Source organism: Malania oleifera, chromosome 13, assembly GCF_029873635.1.
Source record: "Malania oleifera isolate guangnan ecotype guangnan chromosome 13, ASM2987363v1, whole genome shotgun sequence".
NCBI lineage: Eukaryota > Viridiplantae > Streptophyta > Magnoliopsida > Santalales > Ximeniaceae > Malania > Malania oleifera.
The window spans coordinates 53,949,410-53,966,366 of NC_080429.1; the positions used below are offsets into that span (position 1 = coordinate 53,949,410).

A 16,957-nucleotide genomic window follows, 5' to 3' on the forward strand; every position below is an offset into this window, starting at 1 on the left:
TTGCCTGTAGGGCAAAGTGTGGCAATGTTTCTCTATTGGAAGTTATGGAAGTTTCAGAATAAGAGTTTAATTTAGCCTTCTATTCTACTTCTATTATCTTCTTGTCCTTGCCCTTGCTTGCCTTTTCTTTCACCACTCCACCATTTTGCAAGGTAATTACCACTTGGGTCTACTCATGACACGATGATAGTTTGGTGTAAAGTTCTCTAAGATGCATTAGAGGTTGGTTAGAAATCTTACTCCCATCTCTGCGGTTCACAGAAAGAGCTAGTTGGTCTAAAGAGGCTTCTAGCTTGGCAATAGTTTTAGAGTGATAGTCAAGTAATTGCTTGTCTACCTAGTTATCAGTCTCAATGCCCTTGAGTGCTCTTAGCACCGTTTCTTGAAAAGTTTGATAATATCTAAGTGGAGGCAGAGATGGTTGTTGAATAGCTGAAGAGCGATGGGCTAAATTAGGATGACTTTGGAAGTTTTGGTAGGAGCGTGGAGGCAAAGCATTAGGGAGTTGTGGAGGTCTTTGAGATTGAAAACCTAGAGCTTGTGGCCTCCAAGATAAGTTGGGATGTTGTTTCCACCCGGGGTTGTAGGTATTCAAATAAGGGTTATTGGATGGTTTATCATACCAATTGTGGGTGACCTTTACTTCCTATTGAACAAGCTCAAGTTGGGAATAAGCGTGAGGGCAATTATAACATGCATGGGAAGGGTCGGTGCATATTGTACAAACCTCTGCACACACCATTGTTTGTAGTCCTAAGGACAAACATTGGTCTAATTTTTTGGATATGACATGTAGGGTAGAGGCTAGGTCCTGGCTTGTGGCCAATTCGTAAACTCCCTTAGGTTTAGAGGTTGATGAATTGGATAGTCTACGAGTGGCAGCAATGTGCTGCTGAGAATTTTCAGCCAAATTTTCAAAGAGAATTCAGGTCTCATTATCGTGCTTTGTGAGAAAAGTACCTACGCATGACGCATCAACCATAGACCTATCTCTCTCATCTAACCCTTTGTAAAAAGTTTGGACTAATTGCCACTTGGGAACCTGATGATGTGGGCATTTATGAAGCAAGTCCCTAAAGCGCTCCTAGGTCTTAAATAAAAGTTCCCCATCCATTTGTGTGAAACTTGTGAGTGCCCTTTGCAGCTTTTTAGTTTTCTCAATTGGGAAATACTTTTTTAGAAATTCATGCTGCATGGTGGCCCAGTTGGTCACCAAGTTTGGCTCTAAGGATGTCAACCAATATTTGGCCTTATCCTTTAGAGAGAATGGAAAGAGCCTAAGAAAAAGGGTGTCATCACTGAAATTAGGTATGCAGATGGTGGAGCAAATCTCTAAGAACTCATCTAGATGCTGATAAGGATTTTTGGTGGAATTCCCATGAAAGTTGGGCAGCATCGAGATGATTGAAGTCTTAATTTCAAATTGTGCCACCTAAACATTCGAGAACCAGATGCAGGACGATGATGTGCATGCATTAGGCACAAAGTATTCCCTAAGAGGCCAAAGGGTTTGCTCTCTTACCAAGGGTAGGCGGGGAGCATGGGATTCCTAGATTTGTTCAACAGGAACCGGTGGGTTATTTTCGGCCACGACTTTCAGTTCAGACGACTCGGCCTTCTCTAGATTAGAGATAGGTTTCGTAAGGGACCAATGAGATTTTTCAATTTCAGGATTTATGGGAATTATCTCAAGTTCCAAAGAATGCAAACCAAACATACACACTTGTAAGCACAAAGATTCAGACTTTAGAAATAGTAAACAAAAATAAAGAAAATTAAAATAACAAAGAAAGTGAAAATAAAAGGAGAGCAAATCAAAATAATAAGGCAACAATACTATAAAGCGGAAGTTGGTGTATAACCGTTGCACTAAAATTTGGTAGGCTCACCAAGGCTTGGGTCCTTAACTATCAAAAATGATATTTATAAAACCTAACTATCCCAAGTTCAGTAGAAAGTGGGTAAGTCGGTTATTGATCCACGAAGACTTAAAGCGTAGTTATCAAACCACTTCCAAAATAGTTTATTATAGCCTTGTAGGTGGTATATTTCAATGAGTGAATTCTAGCCAACTACTGGAAATCAATTAAATGAAAGCAAGTAAAACTATATTAACTCTACTCCTACAAAGTAGTGTTTAGACATGACTATAGTTTAGGATGTTGTTCTGCTTACTCCAAGTTCATTGAGTTTACTGTACTAAACTAATCGGAACCCGGATAAACAATTCAAGGAGCTATTCGAGGTCATAGAGTAGCAAGGGTGCACCAGCTGTCTAGAGCATGGTCAAGAACCGGAGTATACTCTATCACAATGATCACGAGAACCTCTATAGGAGAGTGTAGCCTAATATGTGTACCAGACTGAAGCAATAGAGGTGCTGATCTTGTCACTAAACATCATCACAATCTAAACCATAAATGAAAGAAGTAAAGGAAAGCTGTAAATGAAAGCATGTAAAAAGATCATCCCTTTGCATTCATCACGTTTGTCACTAATTCCAGTAAGTACAAAAGAAGATCCTATAATATACATTGGAAGACATATGAACGCCATCGGTTGTCACAGGCCGTCATACACTTCATGCACAGCCTAGAAATCTATACTACTTCTAATCTAAATTGGTTCTCAATGACATCCTAGGTCTGTCACTAAGTTAAGAGAGACCAAAGAGGAACCCAGAGCTTGTGTTTGCAGTGAATACTTATAGGCTTAAGGGTTTACAAGGTTTGTTTTACAAGTTAGGAAAGTTTGCAGAAAATCTTATGCATGAGATCATCGCTATCAAACAAGTCACCCCTTTATCATTCTTGTGCGCACCCTGGTTGAGACTTGTAGGAAGTTAGGGATTCGAATCTTCAATGTCTTCCACTTCATCGCACCTCAGGGTCTTCTTGGTCAAGTTGATGGTCGAGACTTGCAAGATCTTGATCTTCAGGAAATCTCAGGAACTCGACATGGTTGCCCCTGAAGGTCTCTTGGTCGAACACTTCATCGAGACTCTTAGTATTTCTATTCTTAGTTCTATCTCACTATGTCGACGTGGTCACCTAGGAGAGTCACTTGGTCAAGCACTTAGTCGAACCTTATAGCATTCTGATCTCAGTCTAAACCTTGGAGTATGCAGTAGAAGACTAAGTCACCCTTATGTGTTGTTGGTAGCACCACATGGTCGAGCATCATTTTCTTGTCCCTTTTCCAGAGCTTGGCTGAACATCTGAATTCAAACTTTGAGTTTTTCAAATCCTCCTTGGCTTCTCGTAATTCCCAACTCCATGGTTTTAACCTGTTTTTCCTGAAAAGACAAACAAATCTTGCATAGCTCTGATCAATGATAACTCGGGGCAAATACATAATAAAATGAGGATAAACAAAGATAAATGAGGGCCTAAAATCATGTATTTTAAGGAATCATCATCGAGTCTACCAGCTAGTTGATACAGGGAAGGGGAAAGCTATCTTTCAGACACGCCTTGTTCAAATCTATGAAGTCAATGCACGTCCGCCACTTTCCATTTGACTTCTTTACCAAGACCACAATATTGAGCCATTTGGGATAGTTGACTTTCCTGATGAACCTGGCCTTTACTAGTTTTGTCACCTACTCATCTATCACCTTTACCCACTCCAGTGTGAAGCTCCTCTTCTTCTATTTAACAGGCTTGTGGTTAGGGTCTACCTACAACCTGTGCTTCATGATCGCAGGGTCAATCCTTGGCATGTCATCGGTCAATCAGGCAAAGATATCCACAAACTCACTTAGCAATCTTCTCAATTCCACTTTCAAAGTGTCTGATAAGTGACTTCCGATCTGGACACACCTCTCCTAATCTCCGTTTATAGGGATATCCATAAGGTCTTCATCAAGCATGTCGATTTGCTAATATTCTCCCCTTACCTTCAGGTCTTCAACGGTCTGGGCTTCTCGTGCCTTATTCTTGCCTTTCAATGCCATCACATAACAATTTCAGGCTATTGTATGATCTCTTTTAGTCATCCCTGTCCTATGTGGAGTAGGGAATTTTACCTTTAAGTGGTAAGTGGATGTCACGGCTCGGGCTACATTGAGTGATGGGCGGCCCATTATGATGTTGTAAACTGATGGCCGATTAACCACCAGGAAGTCCGTCATCAAGGTGATTTGTTATAGGGATGTCCCCATTGTCACTAGGAGCGTTATCGTGCCCAGTGGATGTGCGATGTCTCCTCCAAATCCAACCAATAGGGTGGAGATGGCTTTTAGGAATTCTTTACCTATTTTCATCTCTTGGAGCACAGACCAGAATATTATGTTGGCTGAGCTCCCATTGTCTATCAGTACTCGTCTCACCTTGTAGTTGGCCACTAGTAGTGACACTACCAGGGCATCGTCATAAGGCTGTTGTATTCTCTCCTCATCTTCCCTATTGAAGGTGAAATGTCTTCTTACTTTTGTTTCTTACGTCTGGTTTCCTTCCCTCTATTAAAAGTACCTGTTTAGCATATCTCCTCTGGGCACCTCAGCTATCTCCACTACTGGCGGGTCCACCGAAGATCGCGACTATCTCTCCGACGATCGGCTCTTTCTTTTCTTCTACATAGAGCTTTTTTTGTTCATGAGCTTCCCTTTGGCGGTCCCCTTTCTTCATGAACTTTGACAGATGCCCCCTTTTTGTCAATTCCTCAATTTCATTTTTGAGGTGAATGTATTCTTTGGTATCGTGGCTATGATCCCTGTGAAACTGACAGTACTTTGACATATTTCGCTTATACGAGGGTGTTCGCATAGGCTCAGGCCATGAAACGTATCCCTTCTCTCGTATGTGCATTAGCACATGAGGTGCATTTAGGGGAGTATAAAATTGAAACTTACTAGTATGCCCCGATCTCCTAGAGCTGCTTTGTGGTTTGCTGCTCTCCTGTCTTTTCCCGGCCCTGGAGGACTCACTGATATCTCTAGCCCCCTTTCTTTCAATTCGGCCCGGTCTGTCCTCGTATCCATTACCTCCTCCAAGTTGACGTATTTTTGGGCCCTAGCCATCAGCTCTCCCATGTCGGCTGGTGGCTTCTTCCCTAATGAGTATAGGAAGGCTCTGAATTGGAGGGCCGTGGTTAAGGCCACCAGTGCCACCCCATGATCTAGGTTACAGATCTCTAGGGTTATTGTGACGAAGTGGTGTGTAAACTTCTTTAGCGTCTCCCGTTCTCCTTGAACCATACTCATCAGATGGGCCGTGGTCTTGGCAATCCTTCGACTGCTAATGAAATGGTCAGTGAACTGCTACTCCATCTTAGAGAAAGAATCGATTAATCTAGGCTTAAGGGTTTGGTACCACGCTCTAGCGTTACCCTTAAGGGTGGCAGCAAACGCATGACACATTATGGCATTAGGTGCGCCCTATAATTGCATCAATACCTTGAAAGTATCTAGGTGATCAACTGGGTTAGTCGAGCCTTCATAACTTTCAAAACTTGGCATTTTGAACTTGCTGGACAGTGGAACCTCCATCACTTCTTTGGTGAATTGTGGATCTGATGACTTTAATGAAGTCTCTCCATAGAAGGGGTTGGTTCAACCCTCTTTCATCATTTTTTCTATTTGATCTATCTTTTTGATTCTCTCCTCCAGCTCATTTGATCGTTGCTCATTGACTCCTAAGCTGTTTGCGTCCTCCACCTTCTTTGTGGGGGTTGGTTTTTCCATTACTCTCCTTTAGGTCTTCCATTTTTTCCTGTGCATCAGGATCAGCTAGCTGCTAATGGGAGGTAGGTTCTCCATGACTCTTTTACTATAAGAGCATGTTGAACATGTCCTCCATCTTCTTCTGGGAGGCTTCCATTCGCCTTTGGAAGATAAGGAATTCCTCTCTTGTCACTCTCGAATGGTCTCCGGGTGCAGAATGAACAGACTGGGGTGACTGATCACCCGCAGTAGGGTCAGATCTAGAATTGGTGGTTGCTGCCATGTTTCAAGAATCGATATCGATGATAGGATGTGCACCTCTCTGAAGCGTTTCCCACAGATGGCGCCAATTGTTGTTGAATAAAAATGTCGATGACCTCCAATGAACTTTCTGATCTTGATCACCTAAAAAGGATGAAGAGAAGATTGGCTTGGAGGACCCAGGGTGTCTTCTGGGGGATCTCTCCGATGCCTAAGTCAGGGATTGACTTTGAGAGGTATGAAGCAATAGTAAACTATGGTTTAGAATGAGATGCCTTAGCCTCTCCATAGTACCCCTTTTATACTGGCGAGGTTTGACCTTAGTAGATCTGTCATTTATAATGCTTGATGTGGATCACTTTGACCATTATAGCGTTGGGGTGGATCACTTCGATCAATATATGGCCGACATCAATGGCTCTAGTCGAGCGATTTGACTTGGTAGGTGATTTCCCCTATAAATGCTAGGCACATGCATTCTCTTTAGGGTAGGTGATATATTTGGGGTATATCAGGTCATTTAATCCTTTGAGGTCTTGCAAGAGTAAGATGTCAAAACTGTGTTTGTAAAAGTACATAAGAAGATATATCAATATGTCGTCAACAGAATAGAAAAAGAGTATAATAGTACTAAAATAACATATATATATATATATATTAAATTTTATGGTAAATAGTATTTATGATATCTTAGAAAACATTATAATTAATATAGTCTAAAATAAGTAAAATTGGTAATCTTTAGTCTATGGACCTCCCAAAAAAAATAATAAAAAATACTCTTGGAGGTAGCAGCCAATAAGCAATTAGGTGAATTTTCTGCACAAGTAAATTCACCAAGGGATAGAATAAGCTCCAATGTTATAAAAAAGAGGAAAAAAACTATTGGTAAAGTTCTAACAATAGAGTTTAAGAAAGATAAAATGTACCAACACTTCAAAGCTAATGAGAAAATCATAGAATATTGGAGATTATAAGTACAAAGAAGAAGATGATGTACAAGAAAGAAACAAGTATCTAGACATGATACAACATTTGTATGAAGATAATGAAAATCTTTTTAAAAAAAATATAATTATGCCCTAAATATAAACGAAAAGTCAGAAAATGAAGTATTCTACACAAAGCATGATGATGTATGCAAAATCATAAACAAAATTTGAATAATCAAACTCAAAATTTGCACAAACAGACACAAAAATGGAAGATCTAACACAAATTTGGAGAGAACCTTTGGAAAAAGAAATGTTGAAGATCTAGATCCATTACATATGGATTTGAAGATGTATTCTAAAAAAAGAATATGAGAAATTACTAGACGAAGTAAATATGAAAGAGGAAGAACCCTCTCAATCTAGAAGAGATGATTTAAATAAGTTTAATGTTGATATACATGGAAGTTATTTAGACTTAAACAAAGGTTATGAAAGAACCATAGATGATTGGGCACAATCAATGTCAATTTTTAATAAACAATTACAAAGGTGTAGCTAGAACCCTGCAAGGTGATTTATTAAATTGATTAAAAGTTTGGGAAAAAAAATCAAATATAGGGAGATCTAAAAAAAACTAAACTATTAAAATTTTTAATGATTTTGCACAAATTCTAAATTGTTTTATAGTAATGATTAAAGAATCATGCATAGGTTTTATTTCCACCGATTAATATAAAAATGAAGTCATTTATGCTTTAACAAAGTTCAAGTTGTGTGATATTTGTCAGTATACAAATTATGCTAAAATTTATTGAAAACATTTTTAGAAGATGGAAATTAAGGAAATGCCTCATTAGTTAAACCAATATTTCCATAAAACTACATAGTCCATGGGATTAAATCTTACAAAAGACTACCCTTAAATCTTGAAAAAATCAAGAGGTGTTGATTCTCTAGGAATGAGAATGTCATTTGATTACAAAACATTAAATGAATGTTGTTTATAAAAAAAGCTCAAAAGTATGTTAAATATCAATTAGCAAAAACTAGTGAAGGACAAATTTGTAGCGATAAAATCTTAAAATAAAATAGGGAAATAGGATACTCAATAAAGAAACTCAAGAAAAGAAAAGAAAACATTATAATTTTAAAAAATGGAAAAAAGGAAAGAATTACATTCTTGAGAAAAAATATGCAATGACGAATAAAAAGAAAAAGAAAAGAAAAGGAAAGAAGAAGCAAGCTACAAAATCATGTACCTGCTATTTTTTAATGAAAAAGGACATTGCTAGAAATTGCCTAAAGAAAAATAATAAGGTATACTAATTTCTAAAGGAAAACAAGATAAACATATGTTTAGAAGAAGAAATTTATGCAGATGATGAAGTATTCTATGAAATAAAACCACTTATTTCAAAAGAAAAAGAAGAAAGAGTAGTATATTTTCATGATGGAACCAATAGAATTAGAAGAAGATCAAGGGTTCCTATTAGTTCCTCAACCAACCAAGATTCCCAAAACAAGATTCATGATATACAATGAATACAATAATGTTTTTAAGATTTAGCAATTGAGTAACCCAAAGTAGAGTTTAAGAATGTAGCTGATAAAGCTCTGTATAAGTGAACTTGATTTCTCAATATTAAGCACAATGTAAATTTCCAACACTCTTCCAAAAACTCAGAATTTAAATAAACTTTCAATTAATGAGTCTTGAGTGCTAACCAATCAACATACTTCCTTACGGTTTCCGCAATAAGTATTGATCAACCAACGTACTCCCTTTCGATTTCTGCAATCCCAAAGTCAAATTAATTTTTAGTTTATTTAAAACTCAATCCATGTAGTTTATACAAGAAGAAGCTTAAAATCCAACCACGCAGTGTATATGAACAAAAAATTGAATGAGAGTAGGGAAAAGAGTGAGACCGAGTTTTTACGAGGGTCGGCTATACCCGCCTACGTCCTCGCCTTAGGCAACACACCTAAGGATTCCACTATACCACTCCTTTATGGGTAGGAGTAACCTTACACACTCCTTTGCGGGAAAGAGCAGCCTTTTACAATCCCTCCTTCAACTAGGGTGGAGCCCCCTCCCCAAGCGATACTCCACGCTTGGTATAACGATTCAACAATCCTGAACCATATACAAAAACAAGAAACAAATTGTTGTACAAAGACACTCTCAACAAGAGATGATTAGTACAAAAATTAAGCACTACAATATACTTCAATTCAAAATAACAATTGAAAGTATTTGAAGCCTTATAAGTATATCACTATGAGCTTTCTTTCTAAATTGAAAGAATTTAGAGTAGGCTCAAAAATTTTGTGAGAGATTCACAGCAAAACTCAGTAAGGAACTTCAGAGAGTTTGAGAGCAAGAGAGCTTTGAGAGTATTGAGAGCAAGAGAGCTTTAAATGTTGTGTATTTGTTTAGTGTATTGAATCCTTAGCCTTGGGGGGGGGGGTATTTATGGATGTTTAAACAAGAGTATTTCGTGTTCCACAAGTGACTTGGAGTGTTTCCCAAATTTTCATAATGTTTAGAATTCAAAAAATCAAATTTGGAAACTTCCTGTTATATTTAAAATTTGAAATCTCGAAGAGTCAGTCGACTAGGAATAAAGAGTCAGTCGCCTAGATTCATTAAAACACTAAAAAATTCAAACTCAAGAAGGAGTTAGTCGACTAGGTGATCACCAGTCAGTCACCTGGGTCCTCTCAGGTTGTCTCAAAATCAATTTATTTATTTGTCAGTCGTCTGGATTTACTTTGTCAGTCGCTTGGAAAGACCAAAAATCTGATTTTTCATTTTGTTTCCTATTTCTTTTTGCTCTTTTGCTTTTCCTAAAATAATTTAAGACTTTTGAAAAATATTTTTCGGGGTTTTTAAAAACATGGTCTCTAAGTTAATGAGTTTCCTAATGAGCTTCAAATTCAATCAAATTATCATTTGAATGAAGCACTTACATAGAGACTCTTTTAAGATTTAATTATATTCTAAGCTTGGAGTCTTCATGCTTGTTATTTGTGTAGTCCATCTTGCCTCTAAACTTAAATTCTTTAAGCTTCCATCAATTCTCTAAGCTTTTATCAAGGTGTCTTTGGAATATGTTCTTTGAGCTTTCATTTCTTTTTCATGTATTCTTGCAATGAGCTTTGTGACAACTTTGAACTTGAACTTAAACACCTGATTCCTGAAGTATCATCACTTTCAACAAAAAATGTTAAATTACCTTTTATTTGTTATCATCAAAACAAGATTACTAAGCCATGTTAGGCCAACAATCTCCTCCTTTTTGATGATGATAAATAAGGAGTAGAAGTGAGTGAACCTTGACAAGGCTCCCCCTTACAATAAGAATATTTTTTACAATGTTTTGAAAGTACAATAATCATTAAATAATATCAATTTCAGTTTTATGAAAGTTCATATTGCAAGATCTTATTTTATATTCAACATATTTCATATATCAACATTTCATCAAATATTTTACTCTCAATTTTGCTCAATCCTTCTCCCCCTTTTGACATCAATCAAAAAGAGAAAATATATCAAGAAAAACATATAAATACTAAGGCAAAGAGCAACCATAAGCAAAAGTATATATCCAGTGAAGGCACAAAGCAGAAACTATGCATTCATTATGCATAAAAAGATAGACAATAAGTCCCAAAATAGCATGAAAAAATGCAAACAATTATATATAAGAATTTTCAATAATCTCCACAAATCATAATTTCATAGCTTAACAAATCTAACCCCCCCTGAATGAAATGTATTGTACGAGTGTAAATATCATGTGAAGCTATTATCTTTCTCAATCATGCTTTTAAATTTATCATGCCATGCTCAAATATCAATTAATTTCATGTAAGTGCTCATGGATACCAATATCACAAATAATACCAATATCATATCAATATCATCAATATCATAACATACTCATGTTTAGCAAGTTATTTCAATTTTGTAACTCAATCTCTCTCTCTCTTTTGGTTTATCATTTTATCAAGCTTCAAATGACTTTCTAAATTGGTTTTTTTTAAGCAAATGACTTTCTTGATTTTAAAGATAAGCCTTGTATAATTCAAGCTTTCTTGATTTGTGGCCAACAAATCAAGATTGCAAGAGCTTGTTTTTGGTGTATCCTTGCTTTGAGGGTCATTCCTTTGCATATCCTCCACTATTTTTATTATGTGGATTTTACTACTTGAATATTGAAAATGAGTTTTTTTTTTAAAATTAATTGATTGGAGGATTTGGAAATCGATTGATAAAGAATTTCATATCTCAAGGAAAATGTTTTTGAAATGCAAAGTTTCCCATACTTGAAAATGATTTGAATGAGTGTGACATGAATTTAATGCATATAATTTTGAGTGTCATGTATTTCATATAGTGCCTTAGTTACTAATGCTTTTGAAAAGAATTATATCTCATAGTAGTACTAAGGAATTTTTGGGAATAATAAAAGGATCGAGAGGGAGGAGATCGTCATTTCCAAGGATTTCAAGCTTAAACGACTAAGAAGGAGTAAAATGTAATGGTATATTTATCCTCCTTCTACTTTATTGGATGTTTCACGAAATGATTCATATGATGTGTTGACCTTATAGGTCACACCCTGGTTTTGATAATGAGAAATACAATTGTATTTAATAAATATCTAGTTCATGTGCAGGTTCATATTAGCATATCTTCAGGGGCACGTGAAAGCTCAAAGCGAAGACAATTTCATACTCTTAATTGTAATAATTTTCAATGAAATTTGTCTGTAATAGTAATTAAGGTTTTCGGTTTGTAATAAGCACACACATCACATGCATGATTTAATTTGTAAGTTCAAACCGAACCATGAATGAGATAGGACCTTAGGGTGCACCTTCGGTCGACCGACACCGGACTTTTTTGGTGTTTCCAAATTGGACCCCAAGTGACCTTAGGACACACACATATGTCACATATGTTTATTAGGCACTTGAAATAGACTTATTTGGGTCAATTCGGGACCGAAATGCACACTTGGTGCACTTTCGATCGACTGGCCAACTCACTTCAATTTGGCCTGGTCGATCGAAACCGGTCCGGGTCAACTGTTTGACCCAGGCCCAGTCGACCAAGCCCTTATAGGTCATTTGACCTCGGTCGACCGAACACCCTGGGAGTCAACTTTTTGACCTCCCGGTCGACCGACCAGATTTGTACTCCAACTACTTGGTCGATCGAGGGGTCTTGGGAGAATTCCCAATGGTATGGTCGACCGAGCCACTCAGTTCAAAATGGGGCCGGTCGACCGAACCTCGGAAATTTGGCAAATCGCCCTCTCCGGTCGACCGAGCCACTCAGTTCAAAATTGCCCTAGTCGACCGAGCTACTTGAGTCCTGGTTGACCGAACCACTTTTGGTCGACTGGACCTCTCGGGTTAGTCCTATTTTTTTACCGCGGTTAATAATTTTTTAACAGGGTTAAATTAACTTAAGTGTCATTAAACTTTTCCAATATTCCCTAATAAGTCCCCAACGGTCAAAATTTTCAGCATGTCTATATATACTCCTTCATTTGGTGGATTAAGTACCGATTAACAAAAAGATTAAGAAATCCTCTCTCAAGCAAAAATATTCTATCTTGCCTCTCAGTGCTCAAATCTTTTTGAAACCTACTCAAGCTTACCTTCTTCTTCCATCCATTTTTTTTTTGTAAGTGTATTAAGTATTGTTATCTATAGGTTTTCTCTCCATATTGTTGCATATTTGAATCGATTTTTTTGAGAGCATAACCTTAGTTTTCTTAGGAGGCTTTGCCAATAAGCCTACCCTAAGAAAGACTTGTGGTGACTTCCCAAGTATTGCATTCTCATTGCAATATCTTAGGAAGTTCGTATTTTGTTTGGGACTTGCAAAAATACTTTCAAACATATTCGAATATCTTGTGGTGTTCATATTGATATATTTGTGAAAAGGTATTTGTGTGTGTGATATATTAATCTTTGTAGTAATATCCATTCAAATCTATATCATTTGCTTAAGTACAAGGATTACTTATATCTTGCAGTCCAAGCATATATATATATATATATATATATATATATATATTCATGGGATTGACACATTCTATTGAGTTATATTACTGAGGCCTGTTTAATACTCTGTGTGAACACATTTGTTTGAACACTCTAAAATTACACAGATTATTATTGACACTCTCACGTACTTGCTACACTGATAGAAAACATTGTTGAGAGTTGAAATATTTAGACCACACAGAGCTTACATTATTAAATCATCTGTGGTGTTTGTGTTTATGCGCATTTGTGGTACAAATCTGCTTTACGTGAAAGCACTCTTGTATTGTACCTTGTGATTGTATATCTAAGAGATTCCAGGCGTGGCCTGAGGGAGCGGTAATCCAGCCCAGTACGGATTGGTGTAAAGGTTGAGGTCAGCCCTCTGGTAATTTGACCTGGTTTGTATAGGTGCTGCTCCATCCGTTTAAGTGAGTAAGGTATTGTGATAATCCTTGTACTGGTTAGCCAAGGCGGGGACATCGGCAGTTGGCCGAACCTCGATAACATATCTGCGTGTCATCTTCTCTTTACTGCTTTCTGGTGCTTGTATGATTGTTTAAACTGCTTTATTTAATTTCTGGTAAATTTACATTATTTGTACTAGATTGACCCTAGGCTTGTGAACATACTGCTGGTAGGAGGAATACCTTGAAGATAAAATTTAAAAATACCAATTCACCCCCCCTCTTGGGATCACGGTAAAGCTAACATGATGTATATTATGTTAAATCATTTTATATGAATCATATTATGATTGCATGTTATCTTATGAGGAGTCTTCAAGAGAAACTTTATTAATGCTCATAAGATGTTTGAATTTATTTTAAAAAAGGATTATAATGCTTTAAATGCTTAAATAGTGTTTTGTGCTCAAAATTTTAAATTTTAGTATACAATATTGTTATACTAAAATTATTAGAAAAGCAAGCCAATATGAAAATTAAAGTAATATTTCCAATCCTATGTCTTAATACAAATATGTTATTATGATTGGTTATAAAAATACTGGCTATAACATGCTTAGGTAAAATCCACTCCGAATGGACATAAGCATTTTTATGTCTTAAAGCTATATATATACAAAAATATGCTATATTTAAAATATTTAAACTTTAAGCATATATATATATATATATATATATATATATATGCTTAAAGTTTAAATATTTTAAATATAGCATATTTTTGTCCATCACATAATAATTGAACTTTAGGGAATTTATCATTGTTCTACATGCCATTTGACCCTAAACTCATTATATATATATATATATATATATATATATATGCTTAAAGTTTAAATATTTTAAATATAGCATATTTTTGTCCATCACATAATAATGGAACTTTAGGGAATTTATCATCGTTCTACATGCCATTTGACCCTAAACTCATTATGAAGCCTAAATATTTAAACATTTTCAAATGCAATTTGAAGCTCATTCCCTTGGTTAAAAATATTAGATTAAATCTAAGAATAAAATGCCAAATAATATTTATTGAAAATATAATTTCTTTGGAAAATGAGTTGAATGTAAAAGGGGCTAAATTTGTCAAGCCCAAGAACTCAAAGCTAATGTTATGTTATTGAAAATCTAGAGCCTTGGCTTAATTTCTTATGTGAAAAATGAAAATTGATAGCATAAACATTTAATGCTTGGGTTGCATAACTGAGTGGGAGTAGCAAATTTAAAACTTCATTCAATATGCAATTAATTGTCATGTGCTTATTTTATATACTTTATCATTTCATTTATATTGGATGCTTTGTATGAATTGAATGTCAATATCCATCTTTGCTAAATGTTTATATTATCTAATGGATGGATGATTTTTGACATGAATTCTTATTTGAACTACACTGAACTCTAAATGTCCACTCTTAGCTTAAAGTTTAATTATAATTGATGGATGATTTATTTGTGCATGATTTGTTATTTGAGATTAATGCTACTATCTATTACTTGCTAGATGTTATATATCATTTTATGGATAGTTTATGTTGATTGGCTATACTGAAATGCATGCTTGTCCTGAATGCCATTTGCATGATGCAAATTTTGTGAAATGCATTCTGGTAGTTGACTAGGGCTTTGCATGTTGAAATCAAATAATTATCTTCAGTCATACATGTTGGCTAGTTAACCAAAATCATGACTCCATAAGACTTATTAAAAAAAAAATTCTAAATTCTTATATAAGTCTTATGTAGTATTAGTATAGTGACCATGCATGTCCAATCTAGTATTTTAAATCTTAAGGAGTCACTTAAAACTTCATGAATAATTTTAAAATGCATGCAAATTATTTGAATAAGTTGGTACATGTTGAAGCCTATATGCTATGTGCTAAATTGAAAGACATGTACACTTTTTATGAAATTCTCCTAGGATGCTCTAAATTATGCACATTCTATATTCCTAGGATAGTCTAAGTTCATGTACACCATTTGGTCAAATCTTTGGATTATGTACTTCACTCAGGACCTAAATGGTTAAACATCATCCTTTTAATTAAACGTATCATGTTTTGATGATGGTCCATAAACTTGGAGAAAATGCATGACATTGGGGTAGCTTTCATTTCACACACTCATTGAGTTTTTGAGTTGTGTTATTTTCATAATGAACTCTAGCTGCATAGTTGTTGCATTATTTTTTAGTATAACCATGATGGGCTATCATGTGTTAAAATTGAAATGTAATATGTCATACTTGTGTGTTGAATCCCTATATTTGCTGCATGCTAAAAAATTTTGTAGGATGAATATATGAAAAATGAGCTTAAATGAACAACATTCTAGAATTGAACATGCATTCATGTGTGCATGCAAATATACAGGGGAGTTAAGCCCTATCATTAGAGAAAATAAAATAGAGCTTTATTGTAGCATATGCATCATTGTTTTTGTTTTTGAGTCCTAAGTTTTTATGAAATCCATGAACATCATATCCTGTTTGCTATGGAATTATACTATGATATGGATTGTTCTGGGATGTAAGAATATATTGTAGGACTTAATTTCATGTATCCGATGCATTTGAATTCTATAGGGATTTTACTGGTTGATTAAAATTGCTTGATTTATAATTAGTAAATTTTTTTTAATGACTTAAATATGTTGCCTGTACTATTGTAATGAATTTTTCCCAATTAAAATCAGTATAAGCACTCCAAAGTATCTAAGCATATATTCAAATCGAAAGGGGGAGCGTTCGAACTTAAAATTATATCCTTGCGCTCACCATATTTTTGCTTAGATCTATGTTGTATGCTTTGTGGCTTATGTGCATTAAAGTTTAATGATTTTGTTGAAAATCTTAAGTGATAATAGGTTGTTTTGCCATAATTTCTTTAATTTTTTTTTTCTGGTTATGTTGTGAAATATTCTGTGCTTAAATGTATACCAGAAAAACATTGCTTGCATGATCATTAAAGTTTTTTTTAGCAAGCTTGGTCCCCAGTACTTTTTAGTAATATCAAAAAAGAGGGGGGGGGGGGAATTTTTTGGCAAGATATGAACCTATATAGGATAAATCTTATTTCTCGCCTGTGTGTCTAAATGCAAATTCATGACATGTACTACATAGTTTCTAAAATGCACTTTTGTCATGAAATTTTTTTTTTTCTAAGGGTTTTGACTTTCAAATGATCTTCTTATTTAAGAGGAGATTTTATTAGCCCTTTTGCTGATGACAAAAGAGGGAGATGTTTTATGAGCAAAATTTCTTTTCTTCCTGTCTTTTTGTTATTTACAAAATGGAAAATGATACATGTGTTTAATTGAATATCTTTTTAAAGAAAACTTCAAACATTAACTGCACATTGACCTATATTAAAATGCTCAACTTGAAAAGTCATAAGTCTTCATATTTGAATATGAATTGTATTGAATTTTTTTTGAATTATGCATATTGTGAGGGGGAGCCTTGTCAGGCAAATCCAATTTTGCTCCTGTGTTTGTCATCATAAAAAAGGGGGAGATTGTTGACTTTTTGAGTCTGATCCTTAATTTAATTATGACAAA

General features: G+C 35.3%; 1 protein-coding gene and 1 non-coding gene across 2 annotated transcripts; one reads left to right on the forward strand and one right to left on the reverse strand.

Annotated features, from left to right (window-relative positions):
• Positions 1-1,040: 1,040 nt before the first annotated feature.
• LOC131147018 (small nucleolar RNA R71) lies at positions 1,041-1,147 on the forward strand. The gene has a single exon (XR_009134552.1). It is a non-coding gene; the product is annotated as a small nucleolar RNA R71 (small nucleolar RNA).
• A 3,352-nt stretch (positions 1,148-4,499) lies between these two features.
• LOC131145847 (uncharacterized) lies at positions 4,500-5,945 on the reverse strand. Its single transcript, XM_058095027.1, has 3 exons — positions 5,770-5,945; positions 4,853-5,234; positions 4,500-4,790 (listed from the first exon to the last, which is right to left on the reverse strand). Exons 1-3 carry the CDS (start codon positions 5,943-5,945, stop codon positions 4,500-4,502), a joined length of 849 nt encoding a protein of 282 aa, XP_057951010.1.
• Between the last annotated feature and the right edge of the window lie 11,012 nt (positions 5,946-16,957).